Genomic DNA, 15,749 nt, shown 5'->3' with positions numbered 1-15,749 from the left:
GGAGTGAACCAGTGGGTGGAAGACCTCTCTCTCTCTGTTTCACTCTCTCTCTCTGCCTCTCCTTCTTTCTGTATAACTCTGACTTTCAAATAAATAAATAAATCTTAAAAAAAAAAAAAAAGAAGTGGAGTGGTTGGGGCCCGAACCAGCAGCACCCATATGGGATGCTAGCACTGTAGGCGGCAGCTTTACCCGCTATGCCACAGTGCCGGCCACCAACATCATCTCTTTTGAAAAGCATTCCTAACCCCATGTGAGGGTGAAGGTGTGAATTTACAGATGCACAGAACAGTCTCAGAAAGTATGAGAGCTGAAGACACCTTGAATATTACCTTATACAATTCTCATAAAGAAAAGAAGGCTCAGAGAAGGAAGTAACCAGCCAGTGGTGAGTGCAGTTTGTCTAGTTAGTCCTAGGTCTCTTGACCAGGTCAGTGCTCTTTCTACTACACAGCACACATTCTTAATGAATGGATACATCCGTGAATGCCAAACAGAATGTTCCTGAAGCCCCGCCCAGAGAGAGCACTTTGAAGTGAATAGTTGCAACTGTTCTGCATTCCAGGGCTTTAGGTGCACCCAGGAGAGGAAGCAGGAACAGCAGCCATAGGGCAAGTGGTACAGAGGGGTACCTGTGTAAGCTGAGGCCTGTGGGAGTTGAGGGCAGCACTGGGGGCCTTGGAGTTCAGAGAGAGGGATGGCTGTGCCACCCAGGCTCGGGGAAGCTTGCTTCTATCTAAGGAAGGACAGAGCAGTTTCATGAGCCAGACTGCTTGGCCTCTGTCAAAGCTGCCCAATGCCACCCACTTGGTCCCCTGGCGCTATGCTCTGAGGATACACACATGGACAGAGCCTGGCCTCTGCCACTCCAGACAAGTACTATCAGTACTGCTAGCTCTGCTGTGGCCTTCTCCTGTCCTCCAAGGTCACAGGTCTACTAAAAGCTCAGCTGATGCTGCTTGATATGCTAATTGACTGGTTTCTAACCTCAGGAAGGAAAAGCACAATGAGGGCCACATGCAGCACGTGTTAATTTGAACCCTGGGCTCCATTTCTTTAAGTCTCCATTTTGTCATCTGGAAAACAGGGACAACTCTTATCCACTTTCTACCTAGCATGCTGATGACTGAATAAAATGTCATATGCTAAATGCTTAGAATGGTGCCAGCATTTAGTAGGCACTCAACTACTGTCACTTCACCTGTATTATATAAAAGGTATTATCTTCTTAAAAATAAAAAGTTGTATCTTTTGTTGAAATTGTCGACTTGTGAAATATCTTCCTAAATAACCCATAATAGCCCCACACTGTCAATGCCCTTTAGCTTTTTATTGGAGACTTGGCCCCATCTGCCCCTAAGCTGTCTTGCTGGTTAACCTTTGTCCCTCACTCATGATTCACACTTTAAAGCCTTCCTCACCTCTGCTCATGTTGACCCCATGGCACAGAATGCTCCTGTTTGCCCTTCTGCTCAGAAGTCATCTGTTCCATGAGGATTTCCCAAATTAATCATTCCTTCCTCTTCACTCTTTCTTCTAAGTTCCATCAGTGTCTACTTTATATTTATTCATTCAGTATTTAAATGCATACTTTGTGTCAGATTGAACTCATAGTTCTCTCCCATTAAATAGGATCTCCATGAGGTGACAACCATAAACTGCATTCCTCACAGCACCCCCAATGCTACCAGGTACACTGGCAGCCACTAGTAAACTAAAGGGAGGGAATGAGGAAAGCATGGCATATAATAATCATTCAGCACATAACAAACACATGAGGCATCTACTGCATGCAAGACAAGCAGAGACAATTCAGGTCTATTAAGATATACAACACAGTGTATGGTCATGAGGACAGAGAGGTGGAGAGAGAGAGAGAATCTCATCTTCAGGTTCACTCCTCAAATGCAGGCAATGCTTGGGGCTGGGCCAGGTCAAAGCCAGGAGCCAGGAACTCAACCCAGGTTTCCCATGTGGGTGGGCCAGGAACCCAATTACTTGAGGTATCACTGCTGCCTGTATTAGCAGGAATTGGGACCAGGAATTGAACCCGGGCATTTAGTTATGGGATCCAGGCAATTTAACCAGTAGGCTAAATGCCTACCTCAAGGACAGACTTTGACAAATGCAACAGACTTAAGAATTGTCTAGTGCAGATTCTAAGGCCTCATAGACAGTAACTGCCTAGAATCACACAGAGATAGTGGCTGACGGAGTTGGGGCCAGAGTTCAGCCCTCGACTACAGAAGGTTGCCTCTAGCTTATTCTAACTCTGTATTTTTCATCTTGAGTTCACTTTAGTTACATTGACTTCTACAAAGCTCCAAGCCTCTTGAGTATTTTTAAACAAGTCCAGTGGATCAAACGATAGTTTCTGCTAGTGTAAGCAACCTAGAACAAGGAAAGCAACAAGCTGACATAGTGGTCACTCTTGTACTTGAAACAACTAGCATGACAGAGTGAGTCATTTAGCAAGTAGAAGAGCCTCCTCGACAGCCTGGCATCCTCACCCTGTGATGTCACAGACAACTCCTGTGGAGTGAGATAAATGTTGCTTTTTAAGGAATAATCGTGGGGAAAAAAAATCTATCTTTATTGGGAACCAAAAAGGTACACCTTGGGATATGAGGCTATGCCTTGAAAACATGACTCAACAGAAATGTGACTTAAATGATAACCAAATTTTGTAAACAGATCTCTGTGTTTATTATGAAACATCTCTTCTGAAAGCAAAAGATTTAGCTATGCTTCTGGACTAGTGGAGAGAAAACTATGGGATATCAAGTGACCAGGTAAGAAGATACAGTCAGTCCCAGAGCTGAGGGAGGCAGGACCTGGAAAGATCACTGGGATAGAATTAAAAGAGGCTGCTCTGCCTGGCAAATAGTCCAGGCAACTGCTTGAGAACCAGCCCCCAGCACCTGTCTGAGCAGCATGAGCTGGACCTGAACTCTAGTCTCAGCTCTGCCACTGACTCGCTGTGCAATTTTGGGACAAGTCACTTCCTCTCTTGATGCCTTAGGGCTCCTCTGGTAGCAACGGGACACAGGAAGACAGCCAAATAATTCAATCAACAATATTGAGATAATTAAGCAGCCATCTGGAAAAATAATGAAGTTGAATCCACACCTGACACTATATACCAGGCTAAATTCCAAAAGGATCAAAGATTTATGTGTTAAAAAAAAAAAAAAAACCATAGAAGTCCTAGAATGAAATATGAGGAAAACCTTTTATACTTTGGAGTAGGAAGGGTTTCTTTGACTTACAATTCAGAAGTCACACAAAAAGACTGATAGATTTGGGGCCGACGCTGTCGCACAGCGGGTTAAAGCCCTGGCCTGAAGCGCCAGCATCCCATGTAGGCAATGGTTTGAGTCCCGGCTGCTCCACTTCCGATCCAGCTCTCTGCTGTGGCCTGGGAAAGCAGTGGAAGATGGCCCAGGTCCTTGGGCCCTGCACCCATGTGGGAGACCCGAAAGAAACTCCTGGCTCCCAGCTTCAGATCAGCGTAGCTCTGGCTGTTGCAGCCAATTGGGGAGTGAACCATCAGATGGAAGACCTCTTTCTTTCTGCCTCTCCTCTCTCTGTGTAACTCTGACTTTCAAATGAATAAATAAATCTTTATATTAAAAAAAAAGACTGATAGATTTGATCTACAGTCAAAGAAAAAGTCGCATGGCAAAAACAATAAGGACAAAATAAAACAAAAATATCACAAGAAAAAGCAAAAGCCAGCAGATCTGGTGTCTGATGAGGGCCTGTTCTTCAAACACAGTGGCTTCTTTGTGTCCCTCACATGGTGAAAGGAGCAAACAAGTACCCACAGGCCTCTATTACAAGGGAACCAATACCATTCAGGGAGGCAAAGCCCTTATGACCTAATACCTCCCAAAGGCCTCATCTTTTAACACTATCACATTGGGAGATTAAGTTTAAATATACTAATTTCAGTGGGAAACAAACATTCAGACCACAAAACAAGGACAAAGTATACTATGGCAGGAAGAATAATGGTCTCCCAAAGATGCCCATGTCCTAATTCCTGCAGCCTGTGGACATGTCATGTTTTATGGCAAAGGTGAACTGAGTGAGCAGATGGAATTAAGGATGCCAATTAGCTGACATTAAAATGGAGAGATTATACTGGATTATCCAAGTGCATCTAGTGTAATCACAAGGATCCTCAAATGTGAGAGAAGACAGGGGAAGAGTCAGTGTCAGTGGTGCAGCAGGAGAAAGGCTCACAAACCATCGCGGGCTTGGAAGATGCAAGGGGCCACAAAGCAAAGAATACAAGTGGCTTCTAGAGGCTGAAGAGGGTAAGAAAATGAACTCTGCCAAGAGCCTCTAACAAGGAGCGAAGTCTGCCAACACTGACTTTAGTCCAGTGAAACCCATTTTAGACTTCTGACCTCATACTCTAAGGTAATACATTTGTGTCATTTTAATCAAGTAATTTTGTGGTAATTTGCTGCAGTAGCAATGTAAAATGAAATAATATGGGGCTGGCACTATGGTGTAGCAGGCAAAGCTGCCACCTGCAGTGCCAGCATCCCATATGGGCACCAGTTTGAGTCCCAGCTGTTCCACTTCTGATCCAGCTCTCTGCTATGGCCTGGGAAAGTAGAAGATGGCCCAAGTCCTTAGGCCACTGCACCCACATGGGAGACCTAGAGGAAGCTCCTGGCTCCTGATCAGCACAGCTCCAGCTGTTGTGGCCAATTGGGGAGTGAACTAGCAAATGGAAGACCTCTCTCTCTCTGCCTCACCTTCTCTCTGTGTGTAACTCTGAATTCCAAATTAATAAATAAATCTTTTAAAAAATGAAATAATACAGGTATGAAAAAGCCTTTCATTAAAAAAAATACAGGAGCCAGAGTTGTGGTACAGTGGGTTAAGCTGCCACCTGTGATACTGGCATCCCATATGGGTGCCAGTTCTTGTCCTGGCTGCTCCACTTCTGATACAGCTCCCTGCTAATGAGCCTGGGAAAACAGTGGAAGATAGCCCAAGTGTTTGGGCCCCTTGCCACCTACAGGGGAGACTCAGATGAAGCTCCTGGCTCCTGGCTTCAGTCTGGCCCAACCCTGGCAATTGCAGCCATCTGGGGAATGAACCAGTGGATGGAAGATTTCTCTGTCTCTTTCCCTCTCTCTGTACCTTTGCCTTTCAAGAAAATAAATGGATCTTTAAAAAAATACAAATGGCTCTTGTACATATGAAGATATTCAACTTCATTTATAATAACTAAAATTAGATTAGAAAGGCAACAATAATCTTAAAGAGGAATAAAGTAGGAGGGCTTATGATACTAGACATCTAGATTTATTATAAACTATAGCAACTGAGCTAGTGTAGTACAATTAGAAAATATGATTAGAAAAACAAACTAATGAAGAAGAAAAAATACAAAAGCCACTCACAATTTCCTGGTTTATAGTGAAGGTGGAGGAAAGGATGAACTTTTCAATAAGTGATTCTGAAATAATGTTTTAAAATAAACTAATTTGGGCTGGCACTGTGGCACAATAAGCTAAGCCTCCACCTGCAATGCCTGCAACCTACATGGGTACCAGTTCATGTCCCGGCTGCTCCTCTTCTGATTCATCTCTCTGCTTGTGGCCTGAGAAAGCAGTGGAAGATGGCCTAAGTGCTTGGGCCTCTGCACCCGCGTGGAAGACCCAGAGGAAGTTCCTAACTCCTGGCTTCATTTTGGCACATTTGGGAAGTGAGCTAGTGGATGGAAGACTTTTCTCTTTGTCTATCCCTCACCCCTCTGTCTGTAATCTACCTCTCAAGTAAGAAAAAAAAATCTTAAAAAAAAAAGAATAAACTAATTTGAGATAGATTTTAGGTCTAAATGTAAAATGTAAAATAATAATAAAGTTTCACAAAGAAAACATAGGGTAATATTTTCATGAACTTGGAGTGGGTAAAAATGACTTCAATAGGATGCAAATACCTGAAACCATTAAAGGAAAGAAAATAAACTGGACTTCATTAAAATTAAGACATTAAGAAAGAGTGAGCAGTTGACTAGCAGGAGATGTTTACAATTCACATAGGCAATATAGGACTGGAACCTCTCAGATGTAAAGGATGCCTACAAATCACTAACAAAACCATAGATAAGACCCACTCTAAAACAATGAGTGAAGACTTTATATCTTTGGATTTGACCCCAAAAAAGCTACTCAAGTGGAAAAAAAGGTGCTCCACATCTTTGTTATGAGAAAAATGTAAATTCAAATCAGTAAAATTGCATATTGCACATTCATTAGTGTGACCTAAATCTATAAGACTGAAAATATCTGGCAAAGATATGGAACAAATGGAAATCTCATCAAGCAGCCTTCAAAAAGTTCACAGAACATGTGTATTATGAAAAAAAAAAACTATGCATGGGTTTCACACTTTTTTGCACCAAAATAAACTTATCTTTTAATCTCATTTTTAAAAATTTTCTGTAGTATCCTTATATATTGCCCATGGGGTATAAATTGGTACAACTATCAGAAAACTATTGAGCAGTATCTCAAATCCTGCTTTCAGTTATGCACTCAAGAGAAAAAAGATGTGGCCACCAAAAGGCACAGCTAAGAATGTTTATAGCACCTTTATTTACAAGCTCCAAACCAGAAACAACCAAGCTGTTCAATAGTTAAATGGATAAGTTGTGCTGTATTGTAAGAGTGGAATATTACCAAGCCAAAAGCAAACTATTGCCCCACACAACATTGATGACTCTTATAGACTGAAAAAAAGAAGTCAAACAATAGAGTACACACTACATGTCACTAATTATGTGAAGTTCAAAAACAGGCAAACCTCATCCTCCACAGTAGAAGCCAGAAAAGTGGATGCCTCTGGGGTAGGTTCTTGACCAAGATGGGGCTTGGGGTAGTCTTCTGGGGTGCTGGAAATGTTCTGAACTTACTCTGGGTGGGGTGTGGTGTTTCCTTAAGTATCTATATGCACAAATTCAACAGTTTGAGCCCTTAAGATTTATGCACGTTATAGGGCAGGCATTTGGCCCAGTGGTTAAGACACCCACATCCCAAACGTTTGAGTGCCTAAGTTCAGTACGCAGTTCCGCTCCTGACTCCAGCTTCCTGCTAATGCAGACCCTGGGAGACAGTGGTGATGACTCAAGTAATCAAGTTCCTGCCACCCACACGGGAGACCTGGATTGAGATTCTGCCTCCCAGCTTTAGCCCTGGCCCAGCTCTAGCTGTCAAAGGTATTTGAGGAGTGAACCAGCATGTGACAGCACGCTTTGTCTTTCTCTCTCTCTCTCTTTTTTTTTAATATTTATTTATTTATTTGAAAGTCAGAGTTACACAGAGAGAGGAGAGGCAGAGAGAGAGAGAGAGATCTTCCATCCGATGGCTCATTCCCCAATTGGCGGCAACGGCTGGAACTGCGCCAGTCTGAAGCCAGGAGCCAGGAGCTTCTTCCGGGTCTTCCACGTGGGTGCAGGGGCCCAAGGACTTGGGCCATCTTCTACAGCTTTCCCAGGCCACAGCAGAGAGCTGGATCGGAAGAGGAGCAGCTGGGTCTTGAACCGGCACCCATATGGGATGCTGGCGCTTCAGGCTAGGGCGTTAACCCACTGAGCCACAGTGCCGGCTCCTCTCTTTCTCTCTTTCAAATAAAGAAAAAAGTTGTAAAATATTTGTGTACTTTACTATTCAAATGGCCTTTAAAAATCCATAGAAATGCATATTATGAAAAAATTATGAATGGATCTCAGAAATTTTCCTTACCAAAATAAATCTTTTAATTCAGTTTCTATGCATTCTGAGAAATACATATAAACATATGAGCATGTTATACTTCTTTTTAAAAAATAAAAATAAGACAAACAAAAAGTACCCTGAGTAGTTGTCCACCTATCAGATTGGAAAATATCCAAAAGTTTTTTTTTTAAACATACTCTTGAAGGCTGCAAGAAATAGGCACTTTCGTGTGGCTGTGGGAGTGAAAAGTGTACCCTGTGTAGGCCCATTTTTCAGTATCTTGCAATATTACAAATATTTTCATTTTTCAATACAGAATTTCACTTCTAGGAATTCATCTTTAAGCTACAGTCTCTCACACAGAAATCACATATATACAGTTATTCATGACAACATTGCTTATAGTAGCAAAGGACTGGAAATGACCTAAATGTCTATGAACACGGCACTTATTATAACAGATAAGGTAAACAGGAATATGGGAATATTATGTAGCTATAAACAAGAAGTGGGAAGGTTTTTATACTGGCACAGGAGGAGCTCCCAGATAAATTGCTGTGAAAAAAAAATCAAACACTGAAAAGTATATTTGGTATGCCACCATTTACATAAAAAGAGGGATAAAAACATGGTTTAGTGTCTACTTAAATATGCAGAAAGTAACTAGAAGGATACAGAAGAAATGAATAGCAGGCACTAGCTGCACATGGAGCGGAAGTGGAAAGATGGGACATACGTAGGAGTGAGGTTTTTTAAATATTTTTATGCTTTTTTAAGTTTTAAATATGTACATGTACTGATTACTCAAATATTAAATAGGTAAATTGACTTATTTAAGTAGAAAAGGACAATGGAAGGAGGAAGAATCATCCTTAAAGGTGTGGCTTTCTAAAATAATGTCATGAATTGCATAATTTTATCTGGCTGTCATGCAGGGAATGGTTTAATTTGAAGCAGAAGAGATTTAGGCTGGATGTATAGAACTTGTCAATATGAAGGGGAGCTAAATGTGAAAGAGGTGAGATCCTCTTATCTGGTGCCTTAGAAACAGGCTGGATGTCAAAGGGTAGCAGCCACAGGATCTAAAGTTAGAGGCCTGAGTTCAACAGTCAACACAGACAGTCCTCTGAGAGGTGTAACATGGGCGAGGTAAATCGCTCACCCTAAACTTCATCTTCCCTTATCTAGAAAATGGGATGAACAATAAAAAGTGCCAATCACCGATTTGCTACAAAACTTAAACAGGATGATATAGTTCAAGCGTTTACATTCAGCCTGTTACACTGTGCATTGGAACAAACAAGTCTGTACCTGCCTGTAAGCTCACTACAGGCCCTAGAGTTTGAAGGTACAGCACAGCCTCTCAGAAGAACAGCCAGTGTTACATATAGAGTTATTTCTCACTATTAAATTTTCTCTATATTTAATTCTTACAGGATCCTGTTCAATGGGTTGCAGGCCAAGGTCAGATGTTCTGCCATATGTATTAAAAAGGCACAAAGGTTCAACAATTGGAAATCATCAGTGAAATAAAAAATCTGTGCATAAATTATTGCTCCCATTTAGTAAAAGAACTGGCTTTGCTCAGAAGAGGAGGAGGAGGCACCACACTTCCCTGCCAACATCCAACCCTTTCATAATGCCTGTCTGGCAAGCCTGAGTGCTTCGGGAAAAGGCCACCAATAACATCCTTCCAAGGGTCTATGTGGAGCAGGGAGCGAGGAAATGCAGTCAGCTCTTTTTTTCTCTGCAGGAAGGAAAGACGGAACAACTGTACATCAGGAGAGAAGGCAAACAAATGGCTCTTTCAAGCCAAAATAAGCTGCTTCTGGGGGAAGCAAAACAGCTGGAGACAATTCAGGCCGACATGGAGGTGAGGGACCTGCAGATACAGTAGGATCCAGGGGGCCTGCTCCAGGGGGCCCTTAGCTCATTGCTGCTGACCTCAGCAGGCGTCCACGAATGGAAGCCAGCCGCCAAGCTCTGTCAGATGTGGAGGGCAATCCTGAGAGGAAAGGAAGGAAACAGACTGCTGAACTAGCCAAGCAAGTACCTGCTGAGCACCTATGAGGCGGCAGGCACAGAGCAGGACAGATGTGCCATTGGGAAGAACAACTTCCGGTGGTGGATATCACAGGATGGGGATGAGGCTCTGTGAAGCAGAGTGACTGTACAAGGCACATGGTGCAGTGGCCAAACCAGCCCTGGCCCGTGGCATCAGCTCTCTCCTTCCTGGTTGGCACCTGAGTTTCGCTCTGTCCAGACCCAGAAGCTCTTCCCGAGTGTTAAGCAGGAGCTCATACCACCTCGCCATGCAGTCTAGCCATGGAGTGCCTGACAGCAAACACCAGTCCTGACGAGAGAAACTCACCTGAGAAACTGAGGGAAGAACTAAACCACACTGCAGAAGAAGTGGGGCTTGGGGAGGAAACCTAGAAGCTAATGAAGTAGCAGAGTAAAATTTCCATCCCTGGAGGACACAGTAATGCGGCTGCTGTGTGGTGAACCCCAGGCTGCAGCACACAGGGCCCGAGTCCCACTCCAGAGCGGTGGACGACAGAAGTCTGACCCAGAACAAATCTGGTCTAGTGCTGGTCCTGGAGCTGTCAAGATGTCCAGACCCCTCAGGCTCCAGTTGCCACATCCATTCTGCAGCTATGTCAAGATCTTGCCTGGGACCCTCACAGCCTTCCCTGTCTGGCTCCTGAGATTCCCACTGGGCCTCGGGCCTTCTTGTGGTCAGATTACAATTCCTTCCTTGAGGTTTTAATGCAATAATAACAACAGCAGCTGACATTTATTGAGCCTTTACTTCTGTGCCAGGCACTGTTCTTAGCACTTTACATAACAACCCTGAGGTCAATAATATGTCTCGAATGAGATGATCAAGGCTCAGAGAGTTTAAGGCACTTACATAAGGTTGCACAGCTCATAAGTGCAGGAGGCAGAATTCGAATCCAGGCAATCTGACTTCAGCGCCTGTGCTCTTCACCACTACTTACTTCTCCAGGCCATAAAGTATGCTAGAATGGGAGAGTCTTGGGGGTCGGGCAGACAGCTCTACCGCGTACAGCTGCTTATCCCTAAGCAACCCTTTTCACCCATTTGAGTCTCAGTTTTCACTGAGTCTCAATTTTCTTCTCTATAAAACTGGTACAATAAATCTATTTTGTGGAGTTGAGCCCATCCCCTAAGACAGAGCTTAGAGAGTGAGACTGCAGGCAGGGAAACCCCTCTAACGTGGGCAATGGCAGTAAGATTCAGGGGAGGAGCTGCCTGGGAGAAACAGAGCTTGGAGCTGGCAGGGACTCTTCTCCTCCAGCTTGCTGCCTCTCGCTGGCCTCCTGCCAGGGTTAACAGGCAGCTTCTTGTTGTAAAGCTTGTACGCTGTGGGGGCACCACTGTGGGCTTCGCGCCTCCAGGGGCAGGGAGTCTCTGCTCCCAGCTCCAGGGGGGAGACGTGCAGAGTCCTGTGCTTGGTCCACCCTTCCTGACCCTGGCACCATTCATTCAGCAGACTGTGAGCTTGGCCCAGGCACTGGGGACAAAATGGCAAACAACAGGTCAGTCCTCAAGGAGGTCACCAGTATGCCCCATTCTCCCACTGCCTCCACGGCCCCCTCCCTTGGGAAATGCTGGACACACCTTTCCAGAATGTCATCATTTCTCCCTTTCAATAAAGAAATCCTTCACTACAACAGTTACACCAACAAACAATTCTCCTCTCCCCTGCTCTGTCCAAGAGAAATGAAAAACAAACAATATACACATGCTGGGCATTTCAAAAGCATCCTTTCACCTAACCTCCACGATGATCCTGCAAGGTGGAATTATTAACCCCATTACACAGGTGGTGGGGAGGGGGCGCAATTGGAAGCTCCCACGGAGACGGAGCCGGTCTGCACCAGGTTGTCTTTGTGCAGAGTCTCCGCCCTCGCTACAGCCCCAGACTGCTGATGTCAGCTCAGCTAGCAGCTCTGTTAGCTCCAGCCATCCCTTCATCTGAACTTTGGGCTTGTGTTTAGATTCCTTGCAATCCTCTTGTTTGTGCTGGTCCCAGGGGAAGCCAACCTCTTGCAGTCCAGTGACAGTAGCAGCCACGGTAACATTCTAGGCACTGCCTTTGATTATCTGATTAGCTTGTCTTAATTACACACAGGCTGGAGTATATAAAGTATCTGGTAGCCTGCAAAACATGCAGCTTTGCTGTTACATTTTCTTCCAGCTCCTTCTCTCACTCCAGCCCTTTTTACTCCTCACCCCTCTGCTGCTGGCAGCCTCCTCCTCTGCTATCCTGGGTTCTGCTTCTTTGCACATCCATTTTGGCCTGCAAAGTAGTGATTCAAACTACTGCCACCCAAGGCAGCTGAGCCAGTCTAGCTCAATTCAGAAAAGAGAACTGAGTCTCTGGAAAGACCCAGACACTGTTCTGAATGCCAGGAAAAGGCAAGAAAGGAGAGGAAAGCACAGGGGCCCTGTCAGAGGCTAGAAGAGAGAAATACACAGGAACAGAGCTCACCGACACAAACCCAGCAGTGGTGGGGTTCTAACTGCAGTCCTAACATATTAGAGCTTGAGATAAACTTAGTTTTCCATTTTAATGCCTCAGTTTTACACACGGGGGAACTAAAGTCCAGCAGACAACAATTACTTGAGCTAAAAACATAAGACAGGGACCAGTGCTGTAGTCCAGCAGGCTAAGTCACCATCTGTGACCCTGGCATTCCATATCAGAGCACCAGTTTGAGTCCCGGTTGTTCTGCTTCTAATCCAGCTCCCTACTAATGCACCTGGGAAAGCAGTGGAAGACGGCCCAAGTACTTGGGCCCCTGCTACCCATGTGAGTGACCCAGATAGGGTTCCAGCTTCCTGATTTTGGCCTGGTCAAGCCCCAGCTGTTGAGGCCATTTGGGGAGTGAACCAGCAGACAGAAGATCTCTCATTCTTTCCCTCTCTCTGTCACTCTGCCTTTCAAATAAATAATCTTTTTTAAAAATAAAAATATAAGATAATAACAATATTATGAAATCCCTTACTGGAAGCTAAGCACCATTCTATATGTTTCATGTACATTAACCTCATGACAACACTATGAGGTAGGCACAGTTTTAAAGACAAGGTGGTCCAGCAGGTAGGGTCACTGCCTGTAGCACTGGCATCTCATATGGGCTCCGGTCTGAGTCCCAGCTGTTCTACTTCCAATCCAGCTCCCTGGTAAAGCAGCAAAAGATGACCCAAGTCCTCAGGCCCTTGCAGCCATGTGGAGACTTGGATGGAGTTCCAGGCTCCTGGCTTCAGCCTGGCCCAGCCCTGACTGTTGCAGTCATTTGGGGAGTGAACAAGCAGATGGAAGATCTCTCTCTCTCTTTCTCTCTCTCTCTCTCTCTCTCTAACTCTGTCTTTCATATATAAACAAATAAATCTTTATAAAAATAAATGAAGACAGGGGCCGGCACTGTGCCACTACCTGTAGTGCCAGCATCCCATATGGGCACTGGTTCGAGTCCTGGCTGCTCCGCTTCTGATCCAGCTCTCTGCTATGGCCTGGGAAAGCAGTAGAAGATGGCCCAAGTCCTTGGGCCCCTGTACCCACGTGAGAAGACCTGGAGGAAGCTCCTGGCTCCCGGTTTTCGATCAGCACACCTCTGGCTGTTGCGATCATCTGGGGAGTGAACCAGCAGATGGAAGACCTCTCTCTGCCTCTCCTTCTCTCTCTGTAATTCTGACTTTCAAATAAATAAATACACTTAAAAATAAATAAATGAAGACAAGGAAAATGAGGCACAGATGGTTAAATACTTGTTCACGCTCATACTGCTAATAGCAGGAAGGCTGCATTGAACTCAGGCAGTCTGGCCCTACATTGCAGTCTCTTTCATGTGCTGTCAGATGCAGACTGAACCCACCTGTGGAAGAAGGCTTCTCAAGTTAATTATAGATCTAATCATGAAAAGACCGAACTTTGGTTATCCAGAGCCAACTAAGGGGAAGCCTCAATTAACCAGAGACTTAGATCCAACTTGAGTTTAAGGCAATGGGGGCAGTGAGCTGAGCCCCAAGTTTCCAAAGAGTGGGCTAAGAGGAAAGAACTTCATATAAGGGATTTACTCAAAGAACCACAGCAGTCCAATCCACTCCTCCTTTTTCTGTCTGTCTTTCCATACATAATGCTCCTCAGCCTGTGAGTTCTTTAATGTCATCAAATGCCACTTCCTGGGGCAGGGAGACCTCAGGCACCTAAAAAGACGCTCGATGATATGGACTGAAATTTTCAGAAAAGGGGCTTCTAATAAAATCTTGGACAACTAAAGTCATCCACTCTCCAAATCCAGATCTCTCCCAACACACACACACACACGCACACGCACACACACACACATACAAGCTTCTAGTTTATCAAGAATCTTCTCTAATTCTGCCACATGGATTTTAGAATATGGTTATCAGTATAAAAATTACTTACCAATTACTGCCAAATTATGCTCTGAGCCACAAGAAACCTGTTAAGAAGAGGAAAATAAGTTACAGTAGAGAAAGAAAATGTATGCTTCAGCCAGTATATTTTATGATCACAGTTATGTTTTAAGGACACATCCATTTTTGACAAGTGTTAGAAAGGAAATAGAAATACCTGCTACAAAAGTTAAAACTACAATTACAACATCCTCACAGCTAGATTTTAAAAAAGTGAAAAAAATAAAACATTTAATAGAAATACACCAAGATGTTAAGGAAGTTGTCTTTAGCCAGTTGGGCCACCAGTGATTTTTAAATCCTTCCTTCTTTTGACTTTTGTGTGTGTGTGTGTGTGTGTGTGTGTGTGTATTTTCAATCTTTCTATAAAGAACATATGCTAGTATAAAAACAGAACGATAAGGCAATAAAGATAACAGTTTTTGAAAACTGAACTAAAAAGACCATCACACTCATCTGGACTGATAAAATAAGCAAAGAATTCAGTGGAAACAGACTGGTGCAGGGAGACATGTTTAATTTTCCTCATCTGCCCTCTTTCTCTTTCTCCTACCAAATAAATAAATTTAAAAATAAATAAATAAATGAAGACAAGGAAAATGAGGCACAGATGGTTAAATACTTGTTCATGCTCATACTGCTAATAGAAGTATGAGCTAAATGCTGCTTTCTGCAGCTCTTTGACTATGTCCTGTTCTCTCACACCTCCAGGCCTCTGCACACGCTCATTCCTCTACCTTTTTCTCCTGCCTATGTAAAAACTTACTAGGGGTTGGCATTGTGGCAGAGCAGGTTAAACCATTGCCTGTGACACCAGCAACCCATATGGGCACCAATTTGTGTCCCCCAGCTGCTCCACTTCCCTGCTAATGGCCTAGTGCTTGGGCCCCTACCACCCATGTGGGAGACCCAGATGAAACTCCTGGCTTCTGACTCCCAGCTTCGGCCTGGCCCAACCCTGGCTGTTCTGGTCATCTGGGGAGTGAACCAGCAGATGGAAGATAGATCTCTCTCACTCACTCTCTCTGATTTTCAAATAAATAAATAAATTTTTAAAAAATTTAAAAATAAAAACTTTCAACTCATTCTTGAAACTCTCAAAGCATCTTTCGATCTTTGCTGCTGCTGCTTCTAGGCAGACTCAAACACTCCCATCATCATTAAATCGGCATTGTCGCAACCTTCTTGTTGCCTTTGAACGCTCTGTTCCTGTTTCCTCATCAGACTGCAGGCATCTTGAGAACAGGGCAGAGTCTCATCATCTCTGTATTGTACGGACGGATTGCCCAAGGCCTGGACCTCACTTAGCATCTGCTAAATGAGAGAATGAATGGAAGAACAAAGTATGGAAAAGAACAAATATCTACCACATAAAAGACAACCCTTTGGGGTTCTGAGTCCAGTGTCCCCAGCCAGTGAGAAACTCGTACCTTTCAGCCTCTGCATGTCCCAATTGCTACCATGAGGCAGGGACTGGGGCTATAAAAGCATAAATGGTTCCCCAGACACTAATTAAGAGGAACTCTAGACTCC

At 44.1% G+C, this 15,749-nt stretch overlaps 1 protein-coding gene across 8 annotated transcripts in view; it reads right to left on the bottom strand.

Annotated features, from left to right (window-relative positions):
- The window catches only part of SERGEF (secretion regulating guanine nucleotide exchange factor), a 248,292-nt gene that overhangs the window by 78,694 nt on the left and 153,849 nt on the right, over positions 1-15,749 (bottom strand). For 6 of the 8 annotated variants that reach the window (XM_008275115.4, XM_070072692.1, XM_070072734.1 and 3 more), the window contains one exon: positions 14,206-14,242. In XM_008275115.4, coding sequence (XP_008273337.3) covers positions 14,206-14,242 — 37 coding nt within the window. Of the gene's footprint in view, positions 1-7,300; positions 7,648-11,119; positions 11,281-14,205; positions 14,243-15,749 lie in introns of those variants that run through there. The other 2 variants (XM_051833946.2, XM_051833947.2) reach the window with 2 other exon arrangements.

This window comes from Oryctolagus cuniculus, chromosome 1 (assembly GCF_964237555.1).
Source record: "Oryctolagus cuniculus chromosome 1, mOryCun1.1, whole genome shotgun sequence".
Lineage (NCBI taxonomy): Eukaryota > Metazoa > Chordata > Mammalia > Lagomorpha > Leporidae > Oryctolagus > Oryctolagus cuniculus.
This window is presented reverse-complemented; position numbering and strand designations above follow the sequence as displayed.